This window comes from Carya illinoinensis, chromosome 9 (genome assembly GCF_018687715.1).
Source record: "Carya illinoinensis cultivar Pawnee chromosome 9, C.illinoinensisPawnee_v1, whole genome shotgun sequence".
NCBI lineage: Eukaryota > Viridiplantae > Streptophyta > Magnoliopsida > Fagales > Juglandaceae > Carya > Carya illinoinensis.
In genome coordinates this window covers 44,177,431-44,193,193 of record NC_056760.1, presented here as the reverse complement: position 1 = coordinate 44,193,193, position 15,763 = coordinate 44,177,431, and the positions used below count along the sequence as shown (strand labels likewise).

General features: G+C 37.5%; 2 protein-coding genes across 3 annotated transcripts; both read right to left on the bottom strand.

Annotated features, from left to right (window-relative positions):
* Positions 1-7,703: 7,703 nt before the first annotated feature.
* LOC122277468 lies at positions 7,704-10,377 on the bottom strand. Its single transcript, XM_043087449.1, has 5 exons — positions 9,999-10,377; positions 9,230-9,322; positions 9,041-9,136; positions 8,417-8,959; positions 7,704-8,045 (listed from the first exon to the last, which is right to left on the bottom strand). The coding sequence occupies exons 1-4, from the start codon at positions 9,999-10,001 to the stop codon at positions 8,600-8,602; spliced, it is 552 nt and encodes a 183-aa protein (XP_042943383.1). The 5' UTR covers positions 10,002-10,377; the 3' UTR covers positions 7,704-8,045; positions 8,417-8,599.
* Positions 10,378-10,399: 22 nt separating this feature from the next.
* LOC122277467 lies at positions 10,400-15,761 on the bottom strand. Of its 2 annotated transcripts, XR_006229017.1 has the most exons (6): positions 14,532-15,761; positions 14,252-14,313; positions 13,550-13,592; positions 11,685-11,832; positions 10,656-10,899; positions 10,400-10,547 (listed from the first exon to the last, which is right to left on the bottom strand). XR_006229017.1 is itself a non-coding variant. In XM_043087448.1 (4 exons), exons 1-2 carry the CDS (start codon positions 15,648-15,650, stop codon positions 14,555-14,557), a joined length of 876 nt encoding a protein of 291 aa, XP_042943382.1. In that variant the 5' UTR covers positions 15,651-15,761; the 3' UTR covers positions 13,603-13,857; positions 14,252-14,313; positions 14,532-14,554. The 2 variants fall into 2 exon arrangements, 1 of the variants encoding a protein (XP_042943382.1); XM_043087448.1 differs by lacking the exons at positions 10,400-10,547; positions 10,656-10,899; positions 11,685-11,832; positions 13,550-13,592 and adding an exon at positions 13,603-13,857 and having other exon boundaries at positions 14,532-15,355; positions 15,576-15,761.
* Between the last annotated feature and the right edge of the window lie 2 nt (positions 15,762-15,763).

Genomic DNA, 15,763 nt, shown 5'->3' with positions numbered 1-15,763 from the left:
AGACATCAATAAATACTATTTCCCATAATGTGCTTTTGCAGCAAAAACTATATTATTGAGAACATAATTCCTTGAAATAATCTACTTTCAAGGAAGGACTATTTGCGGGATAAAGATTATATTTGTGGTGACATGAGCAGCCAATATTGATCGGATTTCCACGAATTTGATTTGTCATAGTAGGTTTTTTTTAGTATTCAACGTCTTGGGAAGAGACCTCTTGCGGGGAAACATACATCACGACAAATAAGTTATATTGAGAAGACCAAATGATTAGGTCCATATATTTGTGACAACGACATTACTTGTGGAAAAAAAAAAAATTAGTTTTTTCCACAACAAATCCAAGCTATTGCGAAAAGGTCATAATTGGCGTTGTATTATCTAAAATTATGTGGCAGTAGAGAGAAGCCATAAAAGATAGTTTTTTGGCCCGTTTTATTGCCTATTATAGTGATTTCTACTGCCGCAAGAAGCCACAAATATTGTAGTGCAGATTGATTTTGATCCGTTTTGAGAAAAATTGAATCGATACTGGACTAGACCGAACCCGATTTTTCTTTTTACCCCTAATCATGGTCTCCTACTTAGACGGTGCAACTCCCTCACACTTGAAGCATTCTTGGACATTGACTGAGCCAGTTATCTTGAGATCGCCTCTCCACTAGGGGTGTTAAATCGTATTAATGGGTTGTGTTCGTGTCGTATCAAAACATGAATATTATATTATATAGGTCAATCATTACCCAACCTGTTAAACTTATCATGTCAAAATCTCAAATCATAACACGATCTATTAATATAATGGGTCGTGTCATATCAACCAGAAACTCTATGGACAACTCTCAACGTACGTGAATTCCCCTTGAGATTGCTGGGGCGTATAGAGACATCTGTTGTGACTCGTCCCAATCAGGAACAGACTTCGGATAGCAGCAATACCAAAGATGAAGCAATGAACGAAGTCAAATTAGATGGATAGAGATAAGTGGCAATAGTTATCATTATTGTTCGGGACGTGTCTCACTTCCAATCTCCCACAGCTCAACCGTTCTTCTTTGATGAAATTCGAGGGGGCTTCTCCTGCAAACACTCCGATACTAAAGTTAGTTCAAAGAGATTATTCATTTAAACCTTAAAGATTACCTGCATATATAGGCTTATTTGCCGTACATATCTCATCCAGAATTTACCGGAATAGATCAAGACTTAGGATTTTGAATAATCCTATCACTTCTTGATATTTTTATCTTTTCGTTAAAGGTGGCATCATGTATGTCTCTTTTTGAATTCCTCTTAACCATCCATTTGTGACTTTTGGGCTCATGTTGAGCCCAAACTCTGGGCTTCTTGATGTTTAATATATTATGGGCCATTTTTATATGCTTCAGGACCCTTCGGCTGGAATGGTCCCTCTAATTATCTGTAACAATATGATAGACATGTGTAGATAGTTATCACATCGATCTCATTGTAACAGAAAACTCCATAAATAATATCATGAACTCCCCAATAGAGGCCTAGACCGGAAATTCATTTACGTAAACTGTTGACATGAATTCTAATGTTCTCATTTGTAGAAATGAAATCTGTTGCAAAAAAAAGGAATATTCAAGTTGTGTATAAATAGCACTCTGTACCGAATGCAATACAATAAGAAAAAGTTAGAAATCCTTTCTCTGTTTTTTGAGTCTATATTTTGTTTCTAATATGGTAATCAGAGCTTTTTAGGACTCACGTCTGTCTCTTTTTTTTTTTTTTTTTTCAGCCTCAAGCCTTCCATGCTTGATTTCATGGCTGAAATACCTGAAGCATCTCCTGAAGCATCCCCTGTCGTACCAATGGCTCCATCATCCAATACTCCCCCTCCTTCTCCCCATTCATCTACTAACTTGATTACTGTCAAGTTAAACAACGACAACTACCTTTTGTGGAAGGCACAAATCATGCCTTACCTCAAAGGACAGAACTTATATGGGTATGTTGATGGGACTATTATTCCCCCCCAACTGCTTGATGAAAGTTCCAGACCATTGTTTCTAGTTTGGCAGCAACAGGATCAAGCCATCATGAGCATTCTCATTTCGTCTCTCTTAGCACCTTTGATTGCACATGTTCTTGGGGCATCCACATCTCGTGAAATATGGGATCTCCTTGATGAACTCTTTGCTGCAAAATCACAGGCTCGTATTATGCAAGTTCAACTTCAACTTTCTACCATTAAAAAGGGTTCAGATTCTATTACTGAATATTATAGGCGTGCTAGACTCCTTCAAGACACTCTAGCTATGGCTGGTAAAGTCCTACCACCTTCTGATTTTATCCCATATCTTCTAGCAGGATTAGGCACTGACTATGACTCGGTAGTCACGTCCATTACAACCTGTGCAGACCCTCTCACCCCATCTCAAGTTTATAGTCACCTTCTCACACATGAGTCCCGATTAAATCATCAAACCACTGTCCTCACAGCATCTCCTGAGTTCTCTGTCAACTCTACCCAGAAATATGCTAGAAATACTTCATCTTGAGGACGTGGCTTCTCTAATGGCAGGGGAGGTTTCATAGGGCGTGGTGGTCGTGACAGAAATGGTGGCCGCATTTTTACTTCTTCTACAACCTTTGCCACACCCAATCGACCCACATGCCAAGTATGTCACAAGCACGGTCACACAGCCAACACCTGTTATCATAGATTTGATTTCAGCTTTCAAACCCCCCTACCATCTTCTCTTTCGGCACACTATACTTCAGGTACACACTACACTACACCAACCTTCACTCCCATTGATCCTAATTGGTACCCTGATTCTGCCGCCACACACCATTTTACACATGATTTTTCCAATCTTTCTCTTAATCCATCTGAATACAAGGGTGATGAACAAGTTCGGATAGGTGATGGCACCTCTCTTCCCATTCAGCATGTTGGCAGCTCTTCCATTTCCTCAACTCATGGCAATCTCCTTCTCTCAAAATTATATCATATTCCTTCAATTTCCAAAAATTTAATTTCTGTCAGAAAATTATGTGAAGATAATTGTATATATTTTGAATTTCACTCTTCTTTCTTTTGTGTAAAGGATTCTCGGACCCATCAAGTTCTTCTTCAAGGCCCCACTAAGGATGGAATGTATGTGTTTCCTTCAACAATTCCATCTCCTCAAGCTCATGTTGGTGAACATGTTTCCTCTTTTCAATGGCATGTTCGGCTGGGTCATCCGTCCATGCACTTAGTTAACAAAATAATTTCACAAGTTTCACTTCCCATAAAGTCATCCTCCTCCAAGGGATTATGCTCATCATGTTGCAAGGCCAAACTTCATCAACTCCCATATGGTCAAGCCTCTTCTCGATCAACAGCTCATCTTCACCTTCTTTTCTCTAATGTGTGGGGTCCTGCACCAATGCTGTCTCGTGGTGGTTTTCGATATTATCTATCCTTTGTTGATGACTACAGTAGGTTTACTTGGATTTTTCCATTAAAATGTAAATCCGATGTAGTCACAGTCTTTTTATCTTTCAAGCGTAATGTAGAAACTCTCTTTAATACAAAAATTCGTGCATTACAATCTGATTGGGGTGGCGAATTTAGATCTCTTAATCGTGTGTTACAATCTTTTGGTATCTCTCATCACCTTTCTTGTCCTTATGCTCACTCTCAAAATGGATCAGTCGAACGAAAACACAGACATATAGTGGAAACAGGTCTTGCACTACTTAATCATTCTTCTCTCCCTCATTTTTACTGGTCCGATGCTTTTATCACTGTTGTCTTCCTCATCAATAAACTTCCCACTCCCATTTTAAATAATAAATCACCTTTTGAAATTTTATTTAACCAAAAACCAGATTACATGTTTTTAAAGACCTTAGGCTGCCAATGCTGGCCTAATCTTAGGCCATACAACAAACACAAACTCAATTCAGATCTCTCCCATGTGTGTTTCTTGGCTATAGTTCATCTCATCATGGTTATATGTGTTTTCACATTCCCACGGCAAAAATGTACATCTCAAGGGATGTCTTATTTGATGAAAATACTTTTCCCCTCTCTGTGTCCAAGTCCGAATGTGCATCCAAATCCAACAACACTCACACTTCATTACCCTTCTCCCTCCTTTTAAATCTCCTGGCCTTCCTTTTCTCACGGGCCTTCTTCTAATCAACACATGACTAGGCCCGTAACCCCATCATCCACTACCCATACACATTCCGGCCCACTAGGTTCTCATCTCAACTCAACCTCATCCAGGGCACCACTCGATACCTCACCTCCTGATAGCTCTCCATCTCTCTCATCATCTCCTTCCCCTGAAATTCCTCCCACCCTTACATCGGTTCATCCCATGCAAACCAGATCCAAGGATCATATCACCTGTCCCAAAGTCAGAACTGATGGCACCACTCTCTGGCCTCCACCGCGCGCTCATGTTACCTCTACTGAAATTCCAGAGGAACCCACTTCAGTCACTCAAGCTTCCAAGTATCCCGAATGGAGGAGTGCAATGCAGTTGGAATTCGATGCTCTCATGACCATAAATACTTGGTCGCTGGTTCCACCTACTCCAAATCAGAATATTGTTGGCTGCCGTTGGATTTTCAAAACAAAGCATTTGTCAAATGGATCGGTTGGACGGAGAAAAGCAAGACTGGTAGCTAAAGGCTACAGTCAACTTGAAGGCTTGGACTACAATGAAACATTTAGCCCTGCGATCAAGCCAACTTCAATCCAGTTAGTACTCTCTATTGCAATCTCGTCTGGTTGGAAGATTCACCAATTAGATGTCCAAAATGCGTTTTTGCATGGGACCATTGATGAAAATGTATTCATGACTCAACCACCCGGATTTACACATCCTCAATTTCCTCATTATGTCTGCAAACTGAACCGAGCATTGTATGGCCTAAAACAGGCTCCACGCGCTTGGTATGCGCGACTTAGCTCTCGGTTACTCGAACTGGGCTTTGTTGTTTCTAAATCTGACACTTCTCTGTTTATTTATCGGCATCAGCATGTGGTTATCTACTTCTTAGTTTATGTTGACGACATTGTGCTTACGGGTTCTAGCCAAAGCGTTATTGCTCAGCTTATTACTACTTTAAGCACTGATTTTCCTCTTAAGGACCTTGGGGATTTACATTATTTTTTGGGACTTGAATGTCAACGAAATGCTACTGGACTTTTTATCTCTTAGAAAAAGTATATTTTGGATTTGCTCAAAAAGACGAATATGCTAAACTGTAAACCAGTCAGTAGTCCCATGTCCCCCTCCACTAAGTTGTTTGCGTTTGATTCATCATCTGTAGAAGATCCTACACTATATAGAAGTATAGTGGGCAGCTTGCAGTATTTACTCTTCACCAGACCAGATCTTGCTTTCTCTGTCAATCGCGTTTGTCAATATATGCATGCCCCATGCATATCCCATTGGCAAAGTGTCAAGCGTATTCTACGCTACTTGAAACATACTCTTCATTTTGGCTTACTTATTCAGCCATCTTCTACTTCATCTTTGGTTGCATATACTGATGCGGATTGGGCAGGGTGCCCTGACGACAGAAAATTAACTAGGGGTTATTGTGTCTTCTATGGCAAAAACTGGGTGTCTTGGAGCTCAAAGAAACAGTCTACAATAGCCCGATCAAGCACAGAAGCTGAATACAAGTCTCTTGCACATGGCACGTGTGAATTACTATGGATACAATCTCTCTTGTCTGAGTTAGGTATTTTCTTACCAAAACCTCCCACTCTCTATTGTGATAATTTGGGAGCAACCTACCTATCCATGAATCCTGTCATACATTCAAGGACTAAACATGTAGACATTGATTATCATTTTGTAAGGGATAGAATTCAAGCTAAAGCTCTTCAAGTCTCTTTTCTGTCAAGTAAAGACCAGCTGGCTGATATTTTTACAAAGCCCCTATCCACTTCCAGATTTTCCTCTCTAAGATCGAGCCTCACTGTACTTCCAGACATGCTTGGCTCGCAAGGGCATATCAGTAATTCCACCTCACATGATCAGGACACCTCAGCAAAGAGTATGACAAGCCAGAATGTTCAAGAATAATTTTCTATTATACACGTGTAATGTCCTCATTTGTAGAAATGAAATCTGTTGCAAAAAAAAGGAATATTCAAGTTGTGTATAAATAGCACTCTGTACCGAATGCAATACAATAAGAAAAAGTTAGAAATCCTTTCTCGTCTATATTTTGTTTCTAATAAATTCAAAGCTAACTGGGTACCCGTGTACACGTGCATGCATACCGCCAATTGGATGATCACCAATACTATTATATATGCATGCTTATAACGCGGCCTCAAAGCATTTTCTCACTACAAGAAATTCAGCATTTTCCCGCAACGAATTTTGCCACAAATAGCAAGGAAAATTGCCGTATATCTCCAATACTGACAAAAACTGATGGTCGCACGTTTGTAGATAATAAACTTCCAATTGTACTATCAAATTCGGCAAAAGTGTAATTTGTCACAAATGTTGACTTATTACAGCAACTCCAATTGTTGCATATAAGAAAAAAAATTGCCAGGAATAAGCCTATTAGATCATTCACTATCGCATGAGATACTTACTTGCTAAGATGATACATTGTACAAAAAGACTTTTTTCGTTAAGATATTCTGTCAGTAGATGTGGAATACTACAAATAGTTAGTGCCATGTATAAAATATATTGGCAGTACATTGTCGCATGAGATACTTACTTGCTAAGATGATACAGTGCAAAGAAATATTTTTTTCGTTAAGAAATTCTGTCACTAATTGTGGAATACGACAAATATTTAGTGCCATGTATAGAATAAATTGGCAGTACATTGTGCCAATATAATTATATTCCCGCAAAGGTTCATCATCAAAACAAGCAGCTAGCAATGAGAATTGGTTATTGTAAATTGGTTCTATTAACATTTTGGCACTGCTACTTTAATACAATTACGGCAATGGATAACATACTAAAACTTTTTTTCTTGGAACTGGTTTTTGTGGGAAATAATTTTATTGACCATCCAACTATGTCACTAAACAAGAAAGTCTGCAAAGCCGCGTAATGATTAATGTGTATTTCCAACAAAATCTTGTTTTGTTAATAAGCTATTGTCATGCAGATTTAGGCTAATATAAATCTATTTCTGCAAACATGCATCTTCAACACAAAATTTTTCGAACGAAGGCTTATTAACCATAAGATGTTTATTGAGGATGGGATATTGCTGGTAAAAGTCTCTTTCCACAAATCAGCATCACCAAAAATCTGGAAAGTGACCAAAATGTATAATAATTTCCACAATTAGATGGCGTAGGAAATTGAGATTTGCGACTATAGTGGGGCAGCATCACAAGCTTTAGCCCAGTACGTACATAAATTTGTTGTAAATTTATCCCCTCTTGCAGTGGGGCGGCTTATAACATTGGACGTGTATAGAACGCTCCTGCTCGATCCTAATTATCATTATATCTATATTTTGGTTGCATTGTAGTCAACATTATTATTTATCTTTACATATTAGCCAAATCCATTCACATAATGATCAGTATGCATGTGCATGGATGGCCAATAAACCCCCAAGATCTGTTATCAATTCACACAATTTAAAGACAACAGATCTTGTATAAACACTACTGCATAAATGCCATCATCATAAAATCTGATTAGCAATATAAACTCTATCAACTCCAAATTTCTGCATTAAGTACTTCCAGATACACACATTTTATATATTACATCTGCTATCATTAAACATGATCCACATAAACCATATAGAGCTGATCTATCAGCCATATAAATATCATCCTAAAACAGAAATTTCCAACAGTTAGGCAACTTTCGAAAGCAGTTTATACATCTAGATTCAAGAGAGACTGACTTATACTTTGATAAGTTAGTGGACAATAGCAGGTGTGGTCTTGGCACAAAAAGCAAGTATTTGAACATTTCTGGAAGTGTCTCGGGCATGCAGCAATCCTTTGTCTCTAGCAGTAGTCCCTTTCAGTCCTTTGCTAATTGAGTCAAACAATGCTGCATAAAAATATCATGTTATCTAAAGCATTGCTATCATGGTATTAATAAAATTTCCACAGAAATTCCTACATTGCAATTACAGCAGGAAGTAGCTTTAAAATTGCCGTAACTATCCACCTATATTACCATTTTCTGCAACTCATTTAATGATTGGTTCTTAGGTAGCCAATGCCAAAAAATATTGACAAACAAAATATGCTATCTTAAAGTCCCAAAAACAAACCCCATCTTGAAAATCTTGAAAGCTAGCTAATAAATAACTGCTCCAGATCTACCACTTGCACACACAGGACAACATACAGCTGCTACCAATAAGCTAAGTAAGAGAATTAACAGGGAACAAGTTATTAAAGGGATGTATTATGCACCTGTCAATATGCAAAGGATGTAGAAGATGACTTCCCTATCACTGAAAATCCAAGCCACATCCTAAGTTGCTCAACAAAAGTTGGAACTCACCACAATCATCCCCATCTACTGTCTGATCAACCCTCAACAGCAGTTCAAAAAACATTTCAAAAGCAGGGATGATTTTGGAAAACTAGCGATGACTAGGCATCAATTGGAGTCTCGTGCTGAGACTCCCTCCGAGACTCATAACGAGACATCCGAGTGTTCATCACTTTCTCATAGTCTTTAAATTGGTTCTTGAATTCCAGTAAATCAGATCTCAGTGCTTCTAACTGGTTCTTGTACAAATTTGCTTCATTCTTGTTCTTCTCGTTCTCCTCAACAACGCGTTGATAATTCCTATTGTTCAGCAATGAAGGAGATGGTTCAGGTATAACAGAGTGGCCTAGACCCGTTGCATAACCTGGTCGATATCCTAAAACCTCCTTGAACACTGCATTAGCTGTTTCATCCATGTTCCCATCCAACTCAGTCTCATTCATCCGCTCAAGCATCAGATTCTACATCCATAGATAATGCACACCATTATATAATATTTTTGAAGTTTTAAATTAAATACTGCTTGCGATTTGGAAACTTACATAATTTTGTTCTGCAGTGTTGGTGATAAATCCACCTTTCTTTTTTGACCAATGCACTTCTTTGTAAAAAGCTACCAAGTTCGGGGCTTGTTCATTCTTTATCATCAGAGGTGACTTTGTTAGGTACTGCAATCACATAGGCAAGAAAGAACACTTTGAAATTGATGCAAGATACTAGGTAGAACTTACAGTTTCCTCCATAACCCTAACGAAAGGCTTTCGGCCACTTGTATGGTTGATTCGCTGTTTTTTCCTATTTGTGCTATTTCTCTGTGACATTTTCTGCAATTTCCAGGAATTTTCACTGTTATGTTTAAATCATCATGCTATAAATAAATCCCTACTACTATCATAGTAATAAGAAATGATAACCATTGTGGTTTAAATAGAAGTGGTACTTAAAAGGACAAGAAGTTGTATAGTAAACAGAGTAATTTTCATACATTGCTCTATCTAGTCGTTAAAATCAAGATCCTTTAATGTATACGCATAAAATCAAACTGATAACCTACTTATGTTGTAACAAAGCCTGAAATTGTTATACATTGCAAATTACGTTGAACAAATAATGGTAGCAAATGGTTATCAGTTCAGCATTCAAATCACGAAGGATACATACTGCTGTTCTAGTAATAAAAACAGACTGATGAATTACAAAGAAAGAAATTTATATACATTAATATAAACCATTTAACAATTAAATTTCCTAACATTAATTCATTCCTCTATTTGCTAATACGCCCTACTGCTGCTCTAGTATCACAACATCCCTCTATGAATTGAGCTTTTAACAGAGAAACAACTCTAAATACATTACTAGCAAATAGAGCATTTTTGAAGATTGAGTCATTACTTCATCTTATCTATACAATTCTGCCTACTGCATTTTCTTTCGTATTCTTCAATAAACCATCATTTCAACTAACAAAGAAATAATGTACTACTATTTAATATTTACCATAAATGGTTCACCCGACCACAATCCACATAAGTAATCCCAAACGGGCTTCTCCACCCAGGTTGTCCCGCCAGAAAGTGCGGCTTCATGTGATGAATAGCCCAAGTATTGCTTGCGTAGAAGGTAGTGGAATGCATTGTATTTTCGATGGAGAGCATTTGTCACACACTCACGATGGGAACTTTGTGTCCAATCTAATATAAAGTCAGCCTATGAAACAATGCATTAGTGAAATATCATGCAGCAATAATAGTTTTACTAAAAAAGGATCTGACAAAACAGATAAATAAAACTTGTATACTCGAACACGGTCAATTAGCTCCTCTTTCTCCTCTTTAGATACTTGTTTCCAGCTTGCATAGCGCATGTTTGCATGAAGTCTAACAATCGTTATCACTCGTCCAGAAAATATGTTGTAATTCTCACAACATGGACCTCTTTGTCCATCCTTAATATTCAGAGGTATTTTCCCAAATTTCCGAATGCGTTCAAAAAGCGTGTCTTTTGCTGGTCCCCGACCACGTTTTCGAGTTGGCAAAGCTTCATTATCTGAAATTGCAAAACATTATCTCTATTAGGTCTCTCATGACAAAAGATAATAAGCGGAATTTAAATTCTACCGTTATGAAATTACTTAGCTCGAATCTGTCAACTTACGTTCAGTGCTCACAACCCTTTCAGCCTCATTTGCTATAGCTTCCACTGTCTCATCACCACCAACATTTGGTGGTTGAGTTGAATCGTCCGAATGTACTTCGTGTTCCCTATCTTGTATATCACTCAAAAGTGGACGTTGTTGGACACGTATGCCTCCTGCTCTATGTATTCCACCTGGTCCGCGCCATCGTCCTCTTACCCATCTCACCATTGAAAATATATGTGTGAAATATATGTGCTGAACCTTATGACAATGAATGAAAAATGCATCAGACTGTGTATATTCTGTATTCAATCACAAGTAATTGAGACTATGTTACAGCTGAATTAACAAAATAGTTTCTGCAATGGTGTTTATTGTCAAAATCCCTTACCATAAACTCTACAAGATCATTGATAAATTTCTGATTGTGAAACGTGAAATTACTCAAGCATTGCAACATTTATTCTTATTGGTAGATTAACTTCCAGCATGGTTTTATTCATGCCCAGTTTTATACCAAATGTCAAAAAATTCCAACCTTTTCCCCTTTAGCCTGCCACAAAAAAATGTTCGTTAAACCACCTACTGGTAGTGACAGACTTTCTACTTCCAAGTCTTTCAATGTACTACTAAGCACTTAAATTTAAGGCTGATACCTTCAGGTTGATTTGCATGGGTGAGTACGTAATAAAAAGCTTCAACCTTTTTACCTCCCACGAGCTAAGAAACATGTAGGCTTTTTAAACCAAAAAACACTACTCAACCTGGTCCTTCACCTAGTTGGAGCATCGATGTGTGGTCATGCTTGATTCATGACCACACGAAGTAATACTACTCCATTGTTACAAGCAAAGGCTGTTTTTTCCCCAGCCACAATAGCACACAAACTATAATGAAAAATTAGGTGTTCCTATTACTATATGAAGAACCTGCCTTCTTAAAAATACTGATACCAGATTTCATTAACTTGCCTCAAGAAATCTAGTTTCCAACGTGAATAAGAGTAGGAGAGGGAATTTGCAAAGCTAGAAAGTTGGATTACTAACCTGGTGTGTATTCCTGGTTCTTTGTTACAGCCCACGTTGGAGTGCTTGAATAGCTTGTCTTCCTCTAAGGAACCTTCCAGATCACCTCCTTTCTGTCCCACTTTCCCTCCACTCTACTGAAAGTTGGACCTTTACTCTGATTGTGTATCTGTGGGATGATATTTACGTACACTGGTTAACCTGACCAATGTTAAGAACCTGTGGTATAGTTACTCAATTTCTTTATTCAGCCTTCAGATCATAAAACATAATATTCTCTCTCTTTGTCTAACCTGTGTTAGATTTTTGGGCTTAATTTGCCCGCGTGAAATATGTACTACTTCCCGCTCACAGTTTCTCTTTATTTTAATGGTAGCTAAAAGTTAACGAAATTTTATCATTTCATTTAATGTCCTTTTTTTTTCCCAGCAATTTATCAACAATTCAGCAGCGATATATATCCTGGCCTGATTTCTTTATGATCCATTCTAAATTAATCAATACGTTCCTCTTTAGTTCTGAATTGATTCTCTCAATGTCACGTTATCTTCTTTCTTTATTCACTATTAACATATGGATTATTTTAAAGAACTTTTTCGATAATTTCAATTTTCTATTTGTAAGTGCTCTCCAAATTCTTTCTTGGCATAGTATTTTAGGGAATGCCATGCATCTCCCATGTTCCATCTCTTCAAATTTTGAGTATATGCAACTATATTGTTTATTCACCTTGCAAGATGTATCCCACTCTTTATTCTCTATCTATTCTACTAATCATCACTTGATTGTTGTTCCTCTTTCATTATTATTTGTTTCTCTCACTTCACTTTATATTCTTTCTTTATATACCATTTGAAATTGATGATATTCTCAATACAACATACAGTCATTTACCAGCCAACTGATACCCATATTGCTCCCCAAATTATGGATGAATATGTGTGCATTGCTGGGAATTTCATGCATGATCCCACTGCATTGTCTATCACCAATATTATGAAGAATTTTTTTGTTACTCTTTATTCACCTTTCAAAATTAGACTGTATCTATTCTATTATTACCCTTTATGGTTTCTATGAATCACCAATATTCATAGAAACCATCTTTAAATTCTGTTGGTTTCCAAATCATTCACTTTAAATTCTGTCTTTACATACTATTAGAACCTGCTTATTTCAATACAATATCTTGTATAATTTTGGATTGCCTTACAATCGCTCTCCAAATTTGGGAAGTGTAACTGTACAATTGAGTCAATTCCATTCACTTCCCACACTCCATGATCTTAAATATGTATATATTGAACCCTAAATTACATCTTATAATTGTCAGTAGGGAATGGGTTGCTGGGGCTCTTACAGTTATCAGAAGTTGAAATATGGTAGTATTCAGTTTTCAGCATGCTGACATCATATTTTTTAATCATTCACACTTGATTGACAGATCATGGAGTATTCATTCATATGTGTGAATGCTAGCATAAAACTTACGCCCATACGCCATTGTTGGAAATGACCCATAGACCTCATTTGCAACTACATTGCTCAACCCCAATATCGATATATCCATCAATTGTATATTTCTTCAATCTTAAAAACACTATCAGCTCGCCTTATATCATAATATGCTATACATCAGACTGTGTGGGAAAGTACTTCTAATTGAGCATAGAAGTATAATAAATTACATATAATCATGTGTTTATAGCCAATGTTGATTAGCATAAATTTTCAGTTTTCATTTATTTGATTGTCATCACCCCTGTATTGTTAATTCATATACCCTAAATATGATCGTTTAAATGTTTATCAGATTTATTGATCAGTTGGGCTTTAATTTTTCAGCATTTATAGGAGGCATGCATGTAGAAGGTTAAGGTAGTCACCTGGGGTAAATGATAGTTTATGTGTTCTTGTACTCCTATTGACCTGTCAAACCATCTTAATTATATAAGAAACACATCAATACTGTATGGAAGTTTAACTTATAATAGTCAATACTGTATGCAAAGTCTTGCTAGAGACTGATGTAATCAGCAGTACTGCCACAAATTCAAACTATTCCTTACTAAGACATGCTCATAAGTTTGCCCATAATAAATAAGAAAACAATCACACCCTGGGTATTTCATTGTAAATACCCAACTGGAAACCACCTTCGTTGAGGCCTGTGGCTGCCACCAAGTAGCTTCGTCTGCATATACATTGAATATATTGTTCAGTTTCTTTCGTATTCATGTATCGCTTGCCTTATTTTGCTGTGGATATATGCTCGTTCTACAGTAAAATATTATTCAAAAGTTCATATTTTAATTTTGAAAAGTAAACCACATATTATGGGGATTCAAGAAACAGTACACCATTAACTTTGCTGGTAAAGATGAACACTGGATGCCCAAATAAAAATGTATGCCCAGATCTTGTTATACATTCCTATGCTGGTTAGATGGTGAATTGTCTTTTTGTTTATGAAATAAGCTTCATATACAAACACTCTAGCTGAACATATATATAGTAGTATGAACATTTTGTAGTGCATTGAAACAATACTCAAAATAGCACTATCATGAGCATAGATGAGAACTTACACCAAGTTTGTCATCATGACCCCATTACCCCAACTCTAGTCCTTCACCTCCACATGCAAAACCTGCATAATGCTCAGAAAGTTGTATTAGTCTGACAATCATTCTGTAGTTCATTTCCTTATCCTTGGTTCAATACATGATATTATCGTGTTATAATGTATGTAGCTTAATAAAGAAGTCAACATACACATTGTGACAACACATTTCATTAACAATAAATAATGACAAGAAGTCGCTGTTTCCGAAATACCAAATAAATACATGATTATGAAAAACATACCATCATCTGAAGCTGATTGACTTCTAATCGGCTTCTGCAATACTGTCTTCTTCGCTGTCCGCACTATTAGTGGAGGCATCGTCAACTCCCAGCTCATCATCAACTCCTTCGGCATCCTCGACGTATTCCTCGTGGTCAGGTAGTTCAGATGGTTGCTGTTCTAGCATGATCGAAGGGTCAAGCAGCAATGGTTCTTCATCTACCCTATTCAACGGGGTCATCAAGTCTAGGTCATTGCTTTGGGCATACGGCACGTTTGTCGGGATGTTTTCATCCTCCTGTAAAGCGTCATCCTCACCAGAATCGGCACCATCATCCGCCACCTCAGCTGCTGATACTAAAGGGATGTTGTATACATTTCTATTCGTTATCTTATGGACCACATACCAACTACCCGCCACACTCACGTCTTTTACATAAAACACTTGCTGCGCTTGGCAAGCAAGAGCAAAAGGCTCATCTTTATACCATGTTGTAGACGTGTTCAGGCTGGTTAGATGGTCCCCAACGCGAATCCCTCTTCGCTTATCACCAACATCCCACCAATCACAATGAAACAAATACACCTTACGCCAACCCATATATCGTAATTCTATGATATCATTCAACACCCCATAGAAGTCTATGGGATTTGATTGATGTTCACCTCGGACAACCAAACCGCTATTTTGCGTTCGCCGGTGCCTCTCTCGATCCTTTGTTTGAAACCTAATTCCATTCATTATGCAACCAGCGTATGACGCAACCCACTTGTCGGGACCACATGCAAGTGCATATATTTCATCTCGTACACTGGTTGGATCCATTGCACGCTTCTCTCGAATCTATTGTCCAAGCAAACAACAAATCCAATCATGCTTGCAAAATAGGAGATACAACTATAATTATATAATAATATCCTTGCTGTTGGTTTTTATTTTAGACAACGTGATTATAGTCAATTAAAGTTGACTATCTTTTATGTCGGATTCAAATGTAATGCACACCAACCGGGGTGCCTCTCATTAAAAGGTTGTTTGTACATTATGCAAGAGAAATACATACATGTTTCTTGAACCACCCGGGAAATTGAGCCTCGTGCCTGCGCGCAGTGTTGGTTGTGAGTTCCCTTGTAATCATGTTATAATGCTCACTGCAAAACAACGTCTTATAGTTACACGGTGTTTTGATGATGAGATGAACATTTCGGTAACTGCAAAGAATTCACCACTTACTCGAGGTAATGCTCGATC

Bases quoted from the DNA above. Each gene is read 5' to 3' on its own strand.
- LOC122277468 (XM_043087449.1), bottom strand. The intron at 9,137-9,229 runs GTAAGTTCTACC...CTGATGATAAAG, and splicing joins TTAGGGTTATGGAGGAAACT to AATGAACAAGCCCCGAACTT. The intron at 8,960-9,040 runs GTAAGTTTCCAA...CTATGGATGTAG, and splicing joins ACACTGCAGAACAAAATTAT to AATCTGATGCTTGAGCGGAT.
- LOC122277467 (XM_043087448.1), bottom strand. From the start codon at position 15,650: ATGATTACAAGGGAACTCACAACCAACACTGCGCGCAGGCACGAGGCT. The intron at 15,356-15,575 runs GTATGTATTTCT...CTTGGACAATAG, and splicing joins CCGGGTGGTTCAAGAAACAT to ATTCGAGAGAAGCGTGCAAT.